Source organism: Pogona vitticeps, chromosome 6, assembly GCF_051106095.1.
Source record: "Pogona vitticeps strain Pit_001003342236 chromosome 6, PviZW2.1, whole genome shotgun sequence".
Classification (NCBI taxonomy): Eukaryota; Metazoa; Chordata; class Lepidosauria; order Squamata; family Agamidae; genus Pogona; species Pogona vitticeps.
In genome coordinates, this window is record NC_135788.1 from 74,794,203 (window position 1) to 74,812,331 (window position 18,129).

At 41.8% G+C, this 18,129-nt stretch overlaps 1 protein-coding gene across 3 annotated transcripts in view; it reads right to left on the reverse strand.

The window, feature by feature from the left end:
- The window catches only part of GRB10 (growth factor receptor bound protein 10), a 190,141-nt gene that overhangs the window by 101,545 nt on the left and 70,467 nt on the right, over positions 1-18,129 (reverse strand). For all 3 annotated transcript variants that reach the window (XM_073003891.2, XM_020806217.3, XM_078377599.1), the window contains exon 3: positions 6,777-6,873. In XM_073003891.2, coding sequence (XP_072859992.1) covers positions 6,777-6,873 — 97 coding nt within the window. The remainder of the gene's footprint in view (positions 1-6,776; positions 6,874-18,129) is intronic.

Here is an 18,129-nt window from a genome sequence, read left to right on the forward strand (position 1 = left end):
GTGGTCTACGGGGCAAAAAAGTTTGGGAACCTATGGTCTAAAGTTAGGATTTCAAACAGTAAAGAGATGAATAATGGACATTGAGTTTCAGGAATTATGGAGCACAGCTGATAAGACTTGTTCCCCGTTGTCTCTCCATATTCCCTTTAAAATAGGACAACCGGATGCTTTCCTCATGCTCCTTAAATGTCCACAAACCCGCAGGGCCTTTTCTCTGGCCAGATGTAACGTCATGCCAGGTGCTGTATTGTATGGTAGGTATAACGGAACCCCTTATTCTGAAAGATGTGATCCATGTGAGCAGGGTGCTTTGGAAACCCTCACTCACATGCTTTTGCAGTGTCCAATTCATCACGACTGATGCAAAAAGTACATCACCTCAATATCAATAAAGCTGGAGGGGAAATCCGATCTGGACAAGGTCCTTTTCATATTATCAGTGGAGGTGGTCGACATTATGAAACAAGTAGCTGTTTTCCTTGGGTCAATTGCTGGGGCGTAAAGCCCTGAACCTAACAAACTAGCTTGATTTTATCTATTTTATATTTTATATGCCAGTAAAGGCTATTATTGTTAATAGGAAAGTAAGATAATAAATTTCAAATTAATAATATTTTGGTTCTGCACAATTAGTTGATACAACTGATGGAGCCTCATGGCTCTAGTCTCTAAGAACAGTATGTAAAGAGGACTGCATCCAATGCAGTTGTTTATGCAAGAGGAAACTCCCTCTGCCCAGTTTTCTGCTAAACCCCAACACTCCCAACCAGCACAGCCTGCTCCTCCACATCTTATACTTTTTCCAGGAGAGGCTCTTCAAATGGCACAGAAGATTGCCCAGTGGAGAAGCGATTCCCCTTTCAGAAGTTCCATTCTATACATGGAATCACTGAATTCAACTCATTGTGTAGATCACATGGATCTCAAATAGGAAAAAGGAAAGGAACAATCAAGAAGGATTTCTTCCACCAACGGCTTTTTTCAAATAGTGAAAAATAATTGTGCACTTGGGTAACTATTTCCAATGTTAGACGGAGGTAGCTGGTTCTGCCTTCTCGTGGTACGGACAATCAGAAGGATCTTTTCACTGCCTCGATGAAGTAGGTCTAGCTCTCTAGGACCGGACAAATATTTGATACGATCTAGAGATGAGGGTATTTGTATACGAATATTCCCCCACAGGTCGAAATAACCAGGGTCTGGCCTCATGTGGCTGGACTGTCCACTCACCATTCCGCCATTGTCCTCAATGGATTGGCCACTCTGTGACCTGGCAGAGAGGCTTGTCATCCCACCTCCTGCCAGGAGAGGCTCATCTATTGCAGACAACAGCACGATAGGAAAGCTCCATCAAGCTCACGTCAGAGGCGGAGTAGTGAATTGACAGTCCGGTCCCATGGGGCCAGATCCTCATTATTTCCACTTGTGGGAGGATATACGAATACCCCCATCTCTAATATGATCCCATCTAATGCTGTGCTGAACTTCTGCCAATTGGTTTTTTAAAATTATTATATCCTGCAGAATAGCACCATTCCTGGTTGGACCACTTTATTGGTCAGTGCTACAAATTTGGGACTGGGGTACAGACTGATTTCATACACTATTAAACTATGGGCTCAAATACAGCCATGTTGTGATCTTTCACTATCGAAAAATAGCAATCATGAATGAAGACTATTTGGGATGTGTCTGCAAATTTAGCACAGCTTCTCCATTGTTACCATATGCCCAGGCACTGCTTTGCCACCTAAAGCATCAAATTAAAATTGCTTATGAAAATTGTCCTTAGTTTTGAAGAAGGTTATATCAGGTGATTTATAAATGGAGAACACTGTGCTATCACTTAGCTCCCCTGTTATTACATCTGTGTCACCCTGTTCTGTGACAGCAGAAGAGGGTATCTGGAAGCCAGGCTTGAGTGGTATAATACTATCTACGGGTTCTCTCAGCTGCATATCAGACAGTAATGCAGCCATTGCCCCTGTCCAGTTACAGGAGTAAGTGATTCCCTTCAGACAATAGCTTCACCGGCTACTAGTCTGTTTGCTGACACAAATCAATGGGTGTTAATTAAGAGCTTTAAAACGCCATATAGTTTGGGACCAGTCACTTTTTGAAAAGTCTAATGTAAATAGACAGTAATCTGATACCAGAAGCTGCACTGTTCAGAAACCACCAGTGGGACATTTTAAGCTCTCAGGACATCAGTGACCTCAAGATGCCCATTTTTAAATAAAGGAGCTTCAACAATAAAGATGCAACTGAAATTGATGCAGGCCATGGTGACCTCACACCAGCAGGTGGCACTGCTTCACTTGAGATGTGTCTTTTCTTTTGAATTCACCTATTCTCTATTCTCATGAGTCAAGTACTTGTCATTCAGCATTTTGGAAACAAATGATGTGTGGGTATCTAGGTTCTAAGCAGCCCAGCGCAAATTACAGTTTAAATCAAGTTTTGCACATGATTCTGCTAATTATTTAGTTGCTCAGTATTTAGTAGGAAAGTGAAAACTAGACAGCAGTTGAAGCAGCCAGCAGGGTAGCTGTGCACACGCCGATAAGCAGCTCCGCTTTTCACCTTTATTTTATTTATTTTATCTTGTTTTCAAGTTTTGACTTTTAGCTAGGCACTAGTACTAGTGTCTTTTATTACAAGTGAAGAGGTTGGAGGCGAACTCCTTCACAATTTCTTCTCTGGTGGAGAACAGGTTGTTGAAGCCTCCTTAGTTTTAAAAACCTTCAAGAAGCTGAGAATTGCCAGGTCGTTCAGGATATGTAACATCGCATAACAGAATAAATAGATTTTGAGAACCGGTGGTGGAAGGGACCACTGTGTTTTGGTGAATAAATCAAAAAATTAGAGGAACATCATGGGGAGGAAGAAGACATGGCAGAGAACTCCTTCAAACTCCCCCATCAAGGCTGCTAAACAATTGCGTCTAGATGAAATACTGTCATTTAGTTAGGCATCCTTCAGTCTTGAAAGACTATGGTAATATGCTCTGAATAGAGGTCTTGGAACAGCGTCTAGTGTGGCTAAGAAGGACAATTCGAGAATGACAATCCCTTCCACACTGAAGACAAGCCCAATCTGTCCCCTGTCCAGTTCCCTAATTTTGCTGGCTTCAGGACTGCCTCTTTGCCTCAGCCTGCTGAACAAGTGTCTCTTCAAATTGGGAGAGGCCATGATGCACCGCCTACCTCAAGGCTGAATGCTCAGATGTCAAGGTTTCCCATCTGTTGAGGTCCATTCCTAAGGCCTTCAGATCCCACTTGCAGATGTCCTTGTATTGCAGCTGTGGTCTCCCTCTGAGGCGATTTCCCTGCACTAATTCTCCATACAGGAGATCTTTTGGAATCTGACCATCAGCCATTCTCACGACATGCCCAAGCCAACGTAGACATTGATGTTTCAGTAATGTATACATACTAAAACTTGAAGCTCATTCTAAGACTACTCTATTTGGAACTTTGTCCTGCCAAGTGATACAAAAAAAATGTGTCAGAGACAACCCATATGGAACATGTTCAACTTCCTCCCCTGCTGTGCACAAAGGGTAGAGGACTCACTGCAGTACAGGAGTGTACTTAGGACACAGGCTCTATAGACCTGGATCTTGGCATATGCCATCAGTTTCTTGTTAAGCCATGCTCTTTGTGAATCTAGAGAACATGGTAGCTGCTTTGCCAGTGTGTTTATCCAGCTCAACATTAAGAGAGAGAGTGTCAGAGATCATTGAGCCAAGGTACATAAAATCATGAACAACCTCCAATTCTTGTGTGGAGATGGTAATAGAGGGAGGTGAGTCCACACCCTGGCCCATGATTTGTTTTCTTCAGGCTGATTGTTAATCCAAAATCTCGGCAGGCCTTGCTAAAATGATTCATACATTGTTGGAGGTCTTCGGCAGAATGGGCAATAACAGCTGCATCATCGGCGAAGAAGTAGTCCCGCATGCATTTCAGATGGCCTTTCGTCTTCACTCTCAATCTAGAGAGATTAAAGAGCTTTCTATCTGATTTACTGTCCTTAACCTCATCTGAAACTGTAGGTGATTTAGTTAAAAATGCTCCTACTTCAAACAAATTCTCAATCCTGGAAACTGACACCCCCCCCCCCCGAGAACAGTGAGCGTACTAGAGCCATAGAGAAGCCTTCCCCTCCTACAAGCTTTGACAGGAGCTGGACAACCTTTGGGCTGTAACCCATCTCTTGCAGATGAAAAGACTTCAGAAGCTTTAGAAGTAGCTGTACGAAACTCACAGGCTTCTGAGAGCTCGGGGGTGTTTGATTGCCAATTAGTGCAACTGATGGGACAGCACTATATAACTACCAGGGGGAAAAATGCTGGCTATATTTCAGAAGCTCCAACATATTTCAAACCAATTAGACATTTTCCAAAATTCATTAATCAAATAGTGCAATGAACAGTCTCTCCCCCACACCCCTTCCTCGAGTCAGGAGACAACTAAGGGGTCCAACTCAGACAGATGTGGAAAAGTTGGAGCGGACAGAAAAATTCCTAAGACTAAAGCCGTTACCTCTCGTAGGCTCCTAGTAACGCAAATAATCTTAGAGGTTACTGATATTTACATAAACAAAGGGAAATGGACAAGCAGACAGAAAGCTTTGGTTTCCCTGAGTAAACTGTTATGAACTGAATTAAGCCAAATCAATCTAAAAACTATTGAAAGCTTACCGGGACCACATTATAAAATAAGGCTGCAGATGGAATTTTACAGACCTATATCTGATCCCTCTTATGCTTTTTAGAATGAAAGGGTTCTTAAGCACCTTTTCTATAACAGTATTTTCTCAAATAGACACAGATCTAAAGATGCCTCAAAAATCAGTATCTCATTGGTTACAAGACCAACGCAAACTGGCTTGCAGCCAAAATCCAACACAGTCAAGAAGCTATCTGAAGCTTATCTGCAGGAAATCAATCACAACTGTGAAGACGTGAACAACTCCACCTTATGTAAACCTGACTCTCTGGAAAAATTGGAGGAACTGACACTATCCCTAAAAAAATCCTTTGACTACTTTAAGGGAACATCAACTGCTCAAAGCCTAATATCAAAGCCACCTGGTGGGACAATATTAGAAGCTGAGGGTGTTCAACAGCTTATGAGAACCGAGGAGGAGGAACCAGACCTGGGACGAGACCCTCAACAAGCTCCGAAACTAAATAGTACTGAATTAGAAGAAATGCTATTTTCAGACCCCACATTATGTATTAGTGACTATATATATATACACACACATATACATATACATACTGCATATATATATATATATATATATATATATATATATATATATATATATATATATATATATATATATATATATATATATATATATATATATATATATATATATATATATATATATATATATGGAGACCTTCATGTCCCAGAAAATTTTAGATCAATTAGCCTGCTGTCAGTAATTGGAAAACTTTATGCTAAACATCTATTAAACAAACTTACTTGGATTAATAACCAGGCTATTCTTGGCCCTGAGCAAGCTGGCTTCAGGAAAGGAAAGGCCATTGCTGATGACTGCCTAATACTTTCATACCTCGTCAACAAAGAGGTAATGGGGGGATTTTAAATTGTATGCAGCCTTTCTTGATCTCAAGGGAGCCTTTGGCTCTGTAGATAGAGAGTCCTTATGGGATAAACTCCAAAATTTGGGTACAGACAAAAAACTTCTCTCTCTCATAAAAAAAAAAAAATTACACTCCAGCACTACCTGTCAAGTTAGATCTTTTTAGAAGGGCAAATTAAACAACAAGTTTCCAACCAGCAAGGGGGTGAAGCAAGGATGCATCCTTGCTCCCTCCTTGTTCAACCTTTTTATGAATGATCTAGCTCCTTATTTAGCGAACATGGATGGTCACCCTCCCAAGTTAGGGGTATATCCTGTTTCGCTACTGCTTTATGCACATGATGCCATTATTATCTCACAGACCAGTCCTGATCTGAAACGTTTGATTAATAGATGTGTGGAGTATTTGGTCAAAAACAAAATGCAACTGAATTACAACAACTCTAAAATACCAGTTTTGCTAAGTCCTGGAATCAATTACAGTGGAAACTACCGTAAATGGTAACAGTATCAAACAGGTCAAACAGTACTCATTTTTATTAAAGATATTGGGGGTATTCAGTGTGTAGGCAGACAATAGTCTGTAACCGTGAAGCCTCTTTTTCTGAAGAACAAATGTCAATAGTAAACTTTTATTCTCATTTACTGCAAAAAATAAAAGAGCTCATGCATGGATGTAGAGGAACTTTTTTAGGAGACCCCTAAGACAGTTGTATGTTTATTGCCTGAACAAGTGATTTGGCAACAGTAACATGTCTTGTAATTTTGGGGGGTTCTGAATATCTCATACTGGATGACTACTAAAGCAAATATGTCTTTCTCTAAATACTGGGCAAAACCAGACTTTTTTGAGTAACCTTTTGCTTCAGATACAAGCCTAACAAGTTCTGGATGATACTTCCACCATTCCATCTTTTCTATTATATTTGCTGCCTTCTAAATAGCAAGTTGGGTTTCTTCAGCTACTACTAAAATATGTCTCTCTCTTTCCCTTTCTCACTTTCCTTTTAATAATCAGCTTTAGGAGCTCAGGTGTATAGAAAAGCATTCCGTTCCTCCACTACGTTAGTACATCACAACTGAAATACTGGTGTGTTGAATCTGAACTTGTTCTTATAGGCCAGCACATCAACCTAAATTGTACATTTCCTTACCTCCTTGGTGAATTAATGAGATTTGACTTGATGGTTCTTGGAATCCTGGCTTTACTAGATCCCGTCGAGTATGTGCTGATGCCTGGTCTACACTGTCCTAGAAAGAGCAGGAAAAAGAAGAAGAAAACACTTGATGAGCAATGACATTAACAACCTTTTCCATGACAATGAATCAAAGGAGTAAAATCTTAGTTGTATTCTGAACCACAGAAGAAAGTTGTTACAACACTCACAAGTTAGAAATAATTGCATTATGTAATATTTTCCTCAACAGCCTACTTATTCTGTATTTAAAACATTACCATTTTAATTCCAATCTAAAGAGTCTGAAACTCAGAGGCTGCATAAAATTGTGCTGCTAGCTTAACTATTAAAGTCAACTACTACATAGAGCAACAGTTTTAGCCATGGTCTTCACAGGTGAGACCTCAACACAAGCCTATCATACAGAATGGGGGAAACCAGCATATTCGGGAACACATAATAAAACCTTGCTAATTATGTTATGAATGTATTTTGTTTTTCAATGGTATGAGCACAGGCATGAGGTGTCACGCGGGTTCATTACAATACAGACTTTACTACTTTACACACACAATCCAGTATCAACCCAGAAAATATTTCGCTTACCTACATATTTCTCCATATATGCCACAGTCCGGCAATGAAAAATTCCAGAAAACAGACATTTGCTACAGTCAAGTTTTTAAATGCCATCTGGTTGTATTAGCAACCAAAAGGGAAGCTGGCTAATGCAGATGTATAATGTTGTACCATCAGCCATAGTTTAGAGGCCAGATGCTCCCTTGGGGTTCCTGAGCTCCCGTCTTTTCAAGCACAAGTCCCACATCCCCATTTAAATATTTAATTCAAAATATAGTTTGTTAAAATATGGTTGTGATAAAGCAACTTGGAACAATTCAGTTAAGCTCCAAAAAATACAGGGAGGGAAGAGATGTTGCATGAGAGAAAATGCCAGCCCAAATGGAGCCTATCACACCACAGCATGGGCCAAAATTTTAAAAAGCTTTGCTGTTGTACTGTTCATACCATAGGCACAGTCCCACATTTTAAGAAGGTTTCTAATGTAAATGTGGAAACGTCTTGACTGATTATATTCATATACAAAACTGCAAGCACATGTCAAATTAATTACCTCAGAATCCATGGGTGGCTCATGCACTGGGACAGGTTAGGTGCCGTAGCCCAAAATTTCAGCAGCGCCCAGCCCAAGCTATCTATGCCAGAACCTGGCACTCTAAAGCGTGACTGTAGCTATAACCTGAAATATTATTTAATCTTCTTCCTCAGAAAATAAAAGGTTGGCTCTTACCTCCTCCCTATTTAAGAGAATTTGTGCTGTGCTCACCTACACAAGGTGTCCAAAATAGCTTTGACTGCACCAACTTTAACCATAATTTTAAAAGTAGGCATGAATATAAACACATATCGGGGTTGGATGTACATAAAACACTGGCAAAGTACAACACAACTACATTTCATACCACATTTATTTATACAAGCTGTTTGGGAGACAAATAACAGCAAGCTGCCAACTGCAACAGCCAGGTGGTCACAGGAACAAGGTTTTGTGTCATGCCTGTTCCCTGCAGAGGGAACAAATATTCTGCATACACATAAACCATGCTTAGAATACCACCGTATTTAGTTTTAATGCATTAATTTACTATTTTTCTTCTACCTGTGACAATTTTGAAATCCAAAACATGTCTGTCATCACATAGTACTGAATTAGAAGAAATGCTATTTTCAGACCCCACATTATGTATTAGTGACTATAAAGTGACTATAAGGAACATTTAAGAAAAGATCTGAAATAAGACATGCAGGAAGTTGTGCAGGTTTAAGTTTTAAATCAACAAACATTTAAATTCAGAAGACAATCAGATGTAGACAACTGGTTTCAGGTAAGACTGATGAACAGCATATTTGGTTCTCAACCTGTGTGCCCTCAATAATCTGTGGTTTTGCCCCTTTTGCAAAAGACTTAGTAGTGCTACACCTGTATCATAAATAGATTTTAATATAAAGCTTTTCACCAAGATAATGGTTTCATTTTTTGCAGCAAAGTTTGTGAGATTTCAAATTTCAGATAAAGATTAAATTCTAGCACGTGCATCTCAAAAACTACATACTGCCGTGTAACTTAGTTTTAAAGCTACATTAGAAAAATAGTCAGTGCTACAAGAAGAGTGATCGTTTGACCGATAAAGTGAACTGTTTCTTCTCCTTATTTGGCAGACGTTTTAGAGCAAAACCAGGGAGAATCTCTAAGTTGTAATCAGGCAATCCTACTGATTGCATCTATTTAGTGCTATCTACATATTAAATGGGCTACTACTGTTATTTTTTCCTCTGATACTAGGAAATCTTTGACTCAAGCAGCAACAGAATTTAAAATGCAATTCAGGTGCTAATGTTTCTTCAGGTTTATTGTTATTTTTAGACAGTTTTAGCTCTGAAAATTCCCCCTCCCCATATTCACTCTATACAAGCGTGTACAGTATGGTAAGAATTCCCCCTCCCCATATTCACTCTATACAAGCGTGTACAGTATGGTAAGAATTGCAATTGGTACTGAGGGCTTGTTAAGCCCATCAGCTTATTCACATTCTAAATTTTCCATTCACAAGAAAAAAGGAGTAAATCTGTAGCTCGTATAAAACTGGGGATTGATTTGATTTGATCTGATCTGATTTTATTTGACTGGAAGCACTACTCTAGATAGTTTACATGTTAAAACTTAAAAACCCATAAGAGCCCACATAACATCTGTTTCCAGTAAGACAGGTGATTTGTCTATGATGGCTTGCAGGACTCATGTATGTAAGCTTCTACCTCAGCCATGTCTTTCCTCTGGGATGGTGTCTCTGGATGACATGCCCCTGCCAGGTTTGTCAAGACAGTATCCCAGAAAGTGTTTCCTGTTATCACAGATGTGAAGGACTTGGACTCTAGAATACAACTGCTTGTGCTGCTATTTGCGGTGCAATAAACATCGATCATTTCTTCCTAATCTGGGTGAACCTCAAATGCTAGCCAGAACTTCTTCACTAGTTGCTGTGCATGTGATGGAAAGCTGGCTGGCACGGCCTCACCCCATTACTTAATATCCATTGCGCCCTTGCTGCTGTTTAAATATTCATTGTTTAATTCAAGGGTCCAAGAGGACTGCTAGAACAGACACCTCCTCCTTCCATAAGGAAACAAACTTGTAATGGATCATGTCATTTAGCTTGCTGGCCAGAGCCACCACTGTTGTCCCTCTATGTAATCCACCTACACTGTCCCCTCATTACATTTTCCACCATGCCCAAGAAATCCTGGAACAATGGAATCACCTGACTAAAGATGACTGTTTCTCCACTAAGGACCCTTTGTTGCAATCTCAAAGCTTTGGAGAACATAGACCACTTGACCCATAATGTCCCACTTTTTCCTGCCCAGAAGAGTAGTCACACCAAAGGAGATCTCCAGCAACAAATCATGGAGTGTCCTTTGCTGCTCCAGCACTCTTTCAAGCAGATAGAAAGTGGAGTTCCATCTTGGATTAAGTAGTAAAGTGGCAATCCCAATTTTTTTGCAACAGCTCACTGCCTTGGACACTGGTGCAAATGCCCTGCCACCTTTCGGGCCCACTCAATTATATTAGGCATGCATGTGTCTTCCATGCCCTGAAAAACATCCCAAATTACTAGAGTGAGATTGTGGTACATACACTGCATCCCTTCGATCTTCTCAGCCTGCAGTGGTGTCACTATATATGTCCCATTGTCTGTGACAAACTGGCCTTGCCTTTCTGCAGCTAGACTGCTACAGCAGGTCCCTCAAGGCCTCTAAAATGTTGTGAGCTATTTGGCTGTGCTCCAGCACAGCCACATTCAACAGTATACTGCCCTTGTGTGTTGCCCTATGCCTGATGCCTCCAACTCGCACCAGTATGCTGTCAGGGAGAGACAGACATGTTTTGCAGCCTGGTTGTCACTTGTAAAATGATGGCCTGTGCCCTAGCCAACAGCTGCTGTACCTGTTGCCTGACACCTCAATATAAATCTGGCACCATTCTACAATTAAAGGTACTTCACAATAGCAATTGGCAATGGGGTGCCAGTTCTGCTACAAACGCATAGAAACTTGTGTTCTCCATCAAAGAGGATGATACTTAATCATCCAGAACTATCATTTCACCTGTGTGAAGAGTAATCCTGGCCATTTTATATTTGTAGAAGGCCTTTTCCTACAGCCATCCAAGCTCCTCCATAGCAGACTGGAACTCTTTCATGAGAGGAAGGCACATTTAAACTGATGCTAACTTTATGTTATGCTGGCATGAACAGGATTTTGCCCATTTAGTGAGAAAAGCTAACCCTAAATTTTAAATGTTAACTCTGTCTTCTTTATTTCAGTCTTCTTTCTTCATTCTAGCTGCTGTATTTTGAGAATCTTGTTTTAAATCTTTAATTTTTAAACTTTGTTTATTTCAATACTTATTTTTGTGTTGCTTTAATTGTGACTGCATAGTGTCAGTTGCTATGGCCCATGACTAAACAAAAGTATATATGATATTTAAGAAGATGCAGTACTAACTGACAAGTTTCCTATGTAACTGGGGAAAGCAAATTGGGAAAAAAATGTATTTTTCCCAATTGCCTTAAATGTCTGAACTTAAATATTTAATGGGAAAAACTAATGCTATGCATTTAGTTTCACCTAAATGGCATGTCAAACAAATCAAAAAACTATTTTGGATTTGAAGAATTGAAGTCTATTTTAATTGGAATTTTGGTATATGTTTTAAGTCATAAGAATTCAGAAAACTCTCTTCCCTTAGATATTTTAGATTTAACAGAGTGTGGTATTAAGGTACAGAAAAATGCTAACAGAATTTAGACAACTCTTCTCTAACACAGAAAGTTACAATTTATTTTTACCTGTGCCTAATACTATTTCCATTCAAGCTGCCCAAATTGATTTGACTGATAAGCTTTCATTCTTGAAGAGAATCCATGAAGTGATACTCAGTAACTGTGATAGGGTAAAACATATACGAGTCTGCCTGCATCTTCTTTCACAGTTGTGTGAGTATGTAAATAAGTAACACCTTTGGACAAACAGGTGTTCAGCGGTTCCCAGCCCTTTCTGCTCCAGTGGGTGCCCACTCAAAGGCAGTGCCCCGACTTCTCTGCCCCATCTCCTCCGGGCACTGCCTCTGATGTGGGTGCCTACCGGAAGAGGCAAAGCTGGGAAGTGCCGAACACCTGTTCATCCAAAGGACAAATCAATGGTTCATGCCCATCTCTAGGAGTAATGCCTTCCATTTTGGGAAAGGTGGGTACATGACAAAATGCCCTCACTCACTACAGTAAAACCTGGAAATACATATTTCAAAAATAAAATTTGGAAAAAAAAAGTTATGAGAAAGGTACAATGCAGAACAAGATGTTCTTCCTTTAAACCAATTGTGGACAAAGTATAACTCACCAGCTGTTACTGGACTGCAACTGCCAGCATTTCTCACCACCTAGGAGGGTGGATGGGAGCTGTTGTCCTGCAATAACTGAAGACACTCTTTGCCAACCCATGCCTTAAACTATCAAAAAGGTAGAAAAGCTACATCCTTCTTCTCAATGATCAACCTTAGAAATAGCTGTGTGATGCTATGCTGTATTAAGCAGATATTCCAAAAATTGCTCAGATAGAAGACAAAAAGAATAGCAGTAATGCATGTGGTAGAAAAACATTCCACATTTTCTAGAAAACACACATAACTTCCCAATGGCAAGCCAAATAATTAAAAGGTAAGGGAAAGAAGTGTTAGAAACAAGGAGTTGGCACTCAAAACCACACTGTACCATTTCACTGCTGCACTTTAGCAGGAGCATAATTCATGGCAATCTCCATGAAAAGTTATTCTGAGGATCCAAAGAAAAATCTTGAATCAAAGAATTAGCATAGATAGAAGATCTGCCAGGAATTGCACCCATTGAAAAAAAATACTTGTGTAGTAGTTTGTTACTGTTCCTTGAAGCCAAAAGGCAAATGAAACCTTGCATCTATAATAGCAGCCAAATTAGATGCAAGCTACAGTTGACCTCTAGGAACTTGGACGAATAGCAAGAGAAATTGGAACAGAGCACACACTACCTAAGCGTTGTTGTAATGAACTGACATCCTTTTTAATTGGCAGTCAAGGGCTTCACACCGCCAGTTGCCTTCAGAATTCATGGGGAGTATTTAATTTTCTACTCCGCTGTACTGTGAACAATGAAAGAAGCAATAGCTTATTTTTATTCTCCCCCCCCCACCCCCAACTCCGGGCTATTGACAAACTTGAAACAAAATTAAATTACTGCAGTGCATTGGAAAAAGCACATTTCAACACTTCTGCAGAAGCAACCTCATACCAAAAACACCAGACTGTGTTAAGATTCCTCCAGGATCAAAAGGCTTCTGTAATTACCAGCATGTTATTAGAGAATACATTTTCCTATGTGCAAGTAGTTACAAACATACTGTTGCATACAAAACAAAGGATAGTCAATTGACTTCAACATTTCTCTCGCTACTTAAAGAATGCCAATGGAACATTAAGGGGTATTCAAAATCATCTGTTTAAGCTAAAATTCGGAACTGCTATACACACATTCAAAAGCAATACGCCATGCAATAAAGCAAAATGTCAAAATGCACAGCCATTTCTGTTGCCAAAGCTTCGCCCAGGGTTGGGGACTCTAATTGTGGGACTCGCTGTCAAGTCAGATTTAAGTTGCACTGGGGAACTAGACCTGGACTCGGTTCAGGTTTGTTTTTTCAATAACATGGCCTCAACTGGCAACTCAGAACCCACCCACCCCTCCCTCTTTTGGGGGGGAAAGACTTGTTTTTAATAGGAACTCAGACTTGCAGAAGCCTGTGTGCTGCAAGGTCAGAAGACCAGCAGTCGTAAGATCGAATCCACCCAACAGAGTGAGCTCCCGTCGCTTTGTCCCAGCAGGATCCTCACCAAACTAGCAGTTCGAAAGCATTCAAATGCGAGTAGATAAATAGGTACCACCTCGATGGGAAGGTAGAACGACATTCCCTAGTCACGCTGCCCATGTGACAACGGAAACTGTCTTCAGACAAGCGCTGGCTCTATGGCTCGAAAACGGGATGAGCACTGCCCCCTAGAGTCGGACACGACAAGACTTGAACTCAGGACTCAGACCCAAAGATTTTCCAGCATTCTTAGCTTCAATATTCTATTTAGCCACATGAAGTGCAAGTGAGCCACTGGCTCCCAGGAAAACAGTGGTTGCCAGTCTCCAAAGTATATTGTTCCCATCCCAGTGAAACTCGCTCTCCTCTTCCCTTGGCAGTGTTAACAGTTTTGTTACCTGTGCATCCTCAATAAAATACAGTTACCTGAAACCAATTTGCAAATAATGGCTTGTCCAGAATACTAGGCGCAGTATAACCCTTCTTATCAATCTTGGTTATGTTGGAGTGTTAGGCCCTGTAAACAGAGCTGAGTGTAACGCTTGTGCCACATTTAAATAGCTGTGAACGCTGCCTATTCATGCAAGCAACATAACATCAAAGGAGTGTCAACTTCCCCCCCCCCCCAAACTCAGGGCTATTGAAACGAAAAGAAAATACTGCAATGCTTTGGAAAAAGTACATTCCAACGCTTCTGCAGACGCCACCTCATACCAAAACACTATGCTGCATTAAGATTCCTCCAAGATCAAAAGGCTTCTGTAATTACCAGCATGAAGGAAAGGACAGATACCAGGGGTATGCACAAAGCCTCCACAGATCAACTTCTCTCAGTATGGATTTCAATGTAGAAAGCACCATGCTTGTGAAAAATTATTTGATAGATCACCTTCATTAGTACAACTGTTACATGTCATAGTTAATTGCAGAGCACCTGCTCTAGATCCTGACAGTAACGTGTTCAGTTTCTAATGCCTTCAGGAAAAGTTAGGAAAGACTCCAGCCTGAGATTCTCTCAGTATCTCGCAGATTCTACACACTGAGCTAGAAGGACCAGGATTGACAGTGGTTTCCACTCTGCGTTGAAAATAATGTCATAAAACTGGCTCAAATAAGGACATTTCAGATTCTACAGAAGTATAGCAAGAACAGGAACTCAGAACCAAAGGGATGCTTAGAAGGTTCTGCCTTACTTTTTGATCCTTAGCTGGAGGAGCCCTATTGAGTCAGTATAAGCTAAGCTATTCAGCAGAACAGAGTCTAGGACAGCAAACCTACAGAATAGCAAATTACTTCTCTTTTGGGTTTTTTGTTTCCATTTTAAAAAAAATTACTATAAGGCAACCTTCAGTAATATTTTGGCTCCCACTTAGGAGGCTGCCTTTGAAGTTTCTTGACCCTTTCCATACTGCCTAAACCAGATTGGGGGGGGGGGGGACACAGGGCAAGGAAGATTTTCAACCTAGTAGTTATGAATTTGTTTCAGCTCTGAAGGAGTAGGAGCAGTAGCTCCAAGCCCCCCCCCCTTGAAGAGGCTAAGGCTGGTATGTCTGGGCAGATGTTTTGGTGGGAAACTTTTTCTAGGCGGACCTTTATTTTTTCTGAGCACGTGGGCTGATGGAGGGCATTGTTTCAGCTCTGAAGGAGTAGGAGCAGTAGCTCCAAGCCCCCCCCCCTTGAAGAGGCTAAGGCTGGTATGTCTGGGCAGATGTTTTGGTGGGAAACTTTTTCTAGGCGGACCTTTATTTTTTCTGAGCACACGGGCTGATGGAGGGCATTGTTTCAGCTCTGAAGGAGTAGGAGCAGGAGCGCGCACCGTAATTCCATTTTTGACCCTAATTTGGAAAACAGGAAAGCCAATTAGCATTGCGCACACCTGGGGGGAGGAAACTTTTAAAGGGTCAGATCATACTTCTGTGCTATTAGAGATCAGGCCGGGCAGGTGGGGCTCGTCAGCCCTGGATGGCTGCCCATCTAGGAGAAGGAAAACTCTGATTTCAAACCTCCAGTGACTTGTGGCTATATCCACTGATGGAAAAGGCTTCAGGAGTCAACCTCGAGAAAAAATCCGGAGCTGGAGTCCCGGAGGTAATTCGTGCTGTTCTGCCAACTCCTGCGACATCGTTGGAACCAGTTGTATTGGCTCTTGCCTTTCCACTGGACTATTTCAGTGATGTGGAGAGGGGGGATTTGCTGCCTGGGTAACAGCCTATCCTTCATATTATCTTACCCAGGCTTCGTGCTCTGGAGAGGACACTCCAGCCTCGCGTACAGCGTCGAAACAACACAGGAAGTAGCAGTTACCGGTTATAAGTCGTTGCTCAATTGGCGTAGAGCATGACGCCAGGGGCTACTTCTGACGGTGGGAGAGATCATTGCACCTCAATAGGTAGATACCGCCTGCCTTAAGCTGGGCAGCCCCCAGCCAGTAAGGTGCTACCTCGCCACGGTCCGTTAACCTCACGGGGTGCGTGGGGTTTAGGGTCAAACCCGACAAGCAGATCGATAACCGTGCACCATGCAACAATCATAAGAAAACTTCTGCCCTAAAGCTGGGCACCTGGAATGTACGGACAATGACCCCTGGCTTTCCTGACTACGGCTTTCCTGATGACCTGCAAGAAACAGGCGATGTGCGCAAGACAGCTGTCATTGACATGGAACTGAGTAGGCTGCAGATGGACATTGTTGCCCTGCAAGAGACAAGACTGCCAGACTCGGGATCTGTCAAAGAAAAAAACTTCTCATTCTTCTGGCAGGGAAAACCATCGAATGAGACCAGGGAGCATGGTGATGGCTTTGCAGTCAGAAACACCCTTCTGAGATGCATTGTTCCACCTACTGTGGGGAGTGAAAGAATCCTGTCTCTGCAGCTCCACTCATCAGCAGGACCAGTAACCCTCATTAGTGCATATGCACCAACACTGTCAGCCACTACAGAAGTGAAAGACAAATTCTATGACGATCTGGGAGCTACTATCAAAAAAGTCCCTGAAAGACAGGCACTGTTCATTCTTGGAGACTTTAATGCTAGAGTTGGTGCTGATCACAATTCTTGGCCCACTTGCCTAGGCCATTTTGGCATTGGAAAGATGAACAAAAATGGCCAACGCTTACTGGAGTTTTGCTGTTATTATGGTCTTTGTGTCAGCAACACATTCTTTAATACGAAGCTGCAACACAGAGTTTCCTGGAGACATCAAAGATCCAAGCACTGGCATCAGCTCGATTTGATCCTCACTAGACATTCTAGCCTTCCTAGTGTTACGATCACACGCAGCTACCAGAGTGCTGATTGCGATACTGATCACTCCCTGGTGTGTAGTAGAGTAAAACTGCGAACAAAGAAATTGTATCACACGAAAAAGGAAGGAAGACCACGTATTGACATCAGCAAGACTCGCGATCAAAGAAAAGTGAAGGAATTTGCCCAAGCACTTGAGGAAACCCTTCCAGGTCCAGCTAATGTAAATGCACCTGAACGATGGGAACACTTCAAGACCGCTGTGTATAACACCGCCTTGTCCACCTTTGGCAAGAAGACCAGAAAGATGGCTGACTGGTTCGAAGCTCATTTGGAGGAGTTAATGCCAGCCATCGAGGATAAGAGAAGAGCTCTAACAGCATACAAAACCTGTCCTAGCGAGTACAACCTGCAAGCTCTTCGAGCTGCTCGTAGCCAAGTCCAACAGGCTGCCAGGAGATGCTCCAATGATTATTGGCTTCAGCTCTGCTCTCAGATACAGACAGCAGCGGACACAGGTAACATCAAAGGAATGTATGATGGTATCAAGCAGGCCTTACGTCCACTACAGAAGAAATCTGCTCCCTTGAAGTCTGCTACAGGTGTGATCATCCAGGACCGAGCACAGCAGATGGAACGCTGGGTGCAGCACTACTCTGAGCTATATTCCAGAAAGAATGTAGTAACCGAAGAAGCATTAAATAACATTGAGTGTCTGCCTGTCTTGGAAGAGCTGGACAGCGAACCAACCCTAGCAGAAATAACTGCGGCCTTGGATTCCGTCACCTTCGGCAAGGCACCTGGAAGGGACAACATTCCTGTTGAAGTGCTGAAATGTGGTAAGGAGATCATCACCACTGAATTGTATGAAATCTTTTGTCTCTGCTGGAGGGAAGGTGGAGTACCACAGGACATGAAGGATGCAAACATCGTCACATTGTACAAGAACAAAGGAGACAGGGGCAACTGCAATAACTACCGTGGTATCTCTCTTCGTAGCGTTGTAGGGAAGCTGCTTGCCCGTGTGGTGCTGAAGAGGCTCCAGATGCTTGCAGACAGAGTCTATCCAGAATCACAGTGTGGATTTCGAGCTAACAGATCCACCACTGA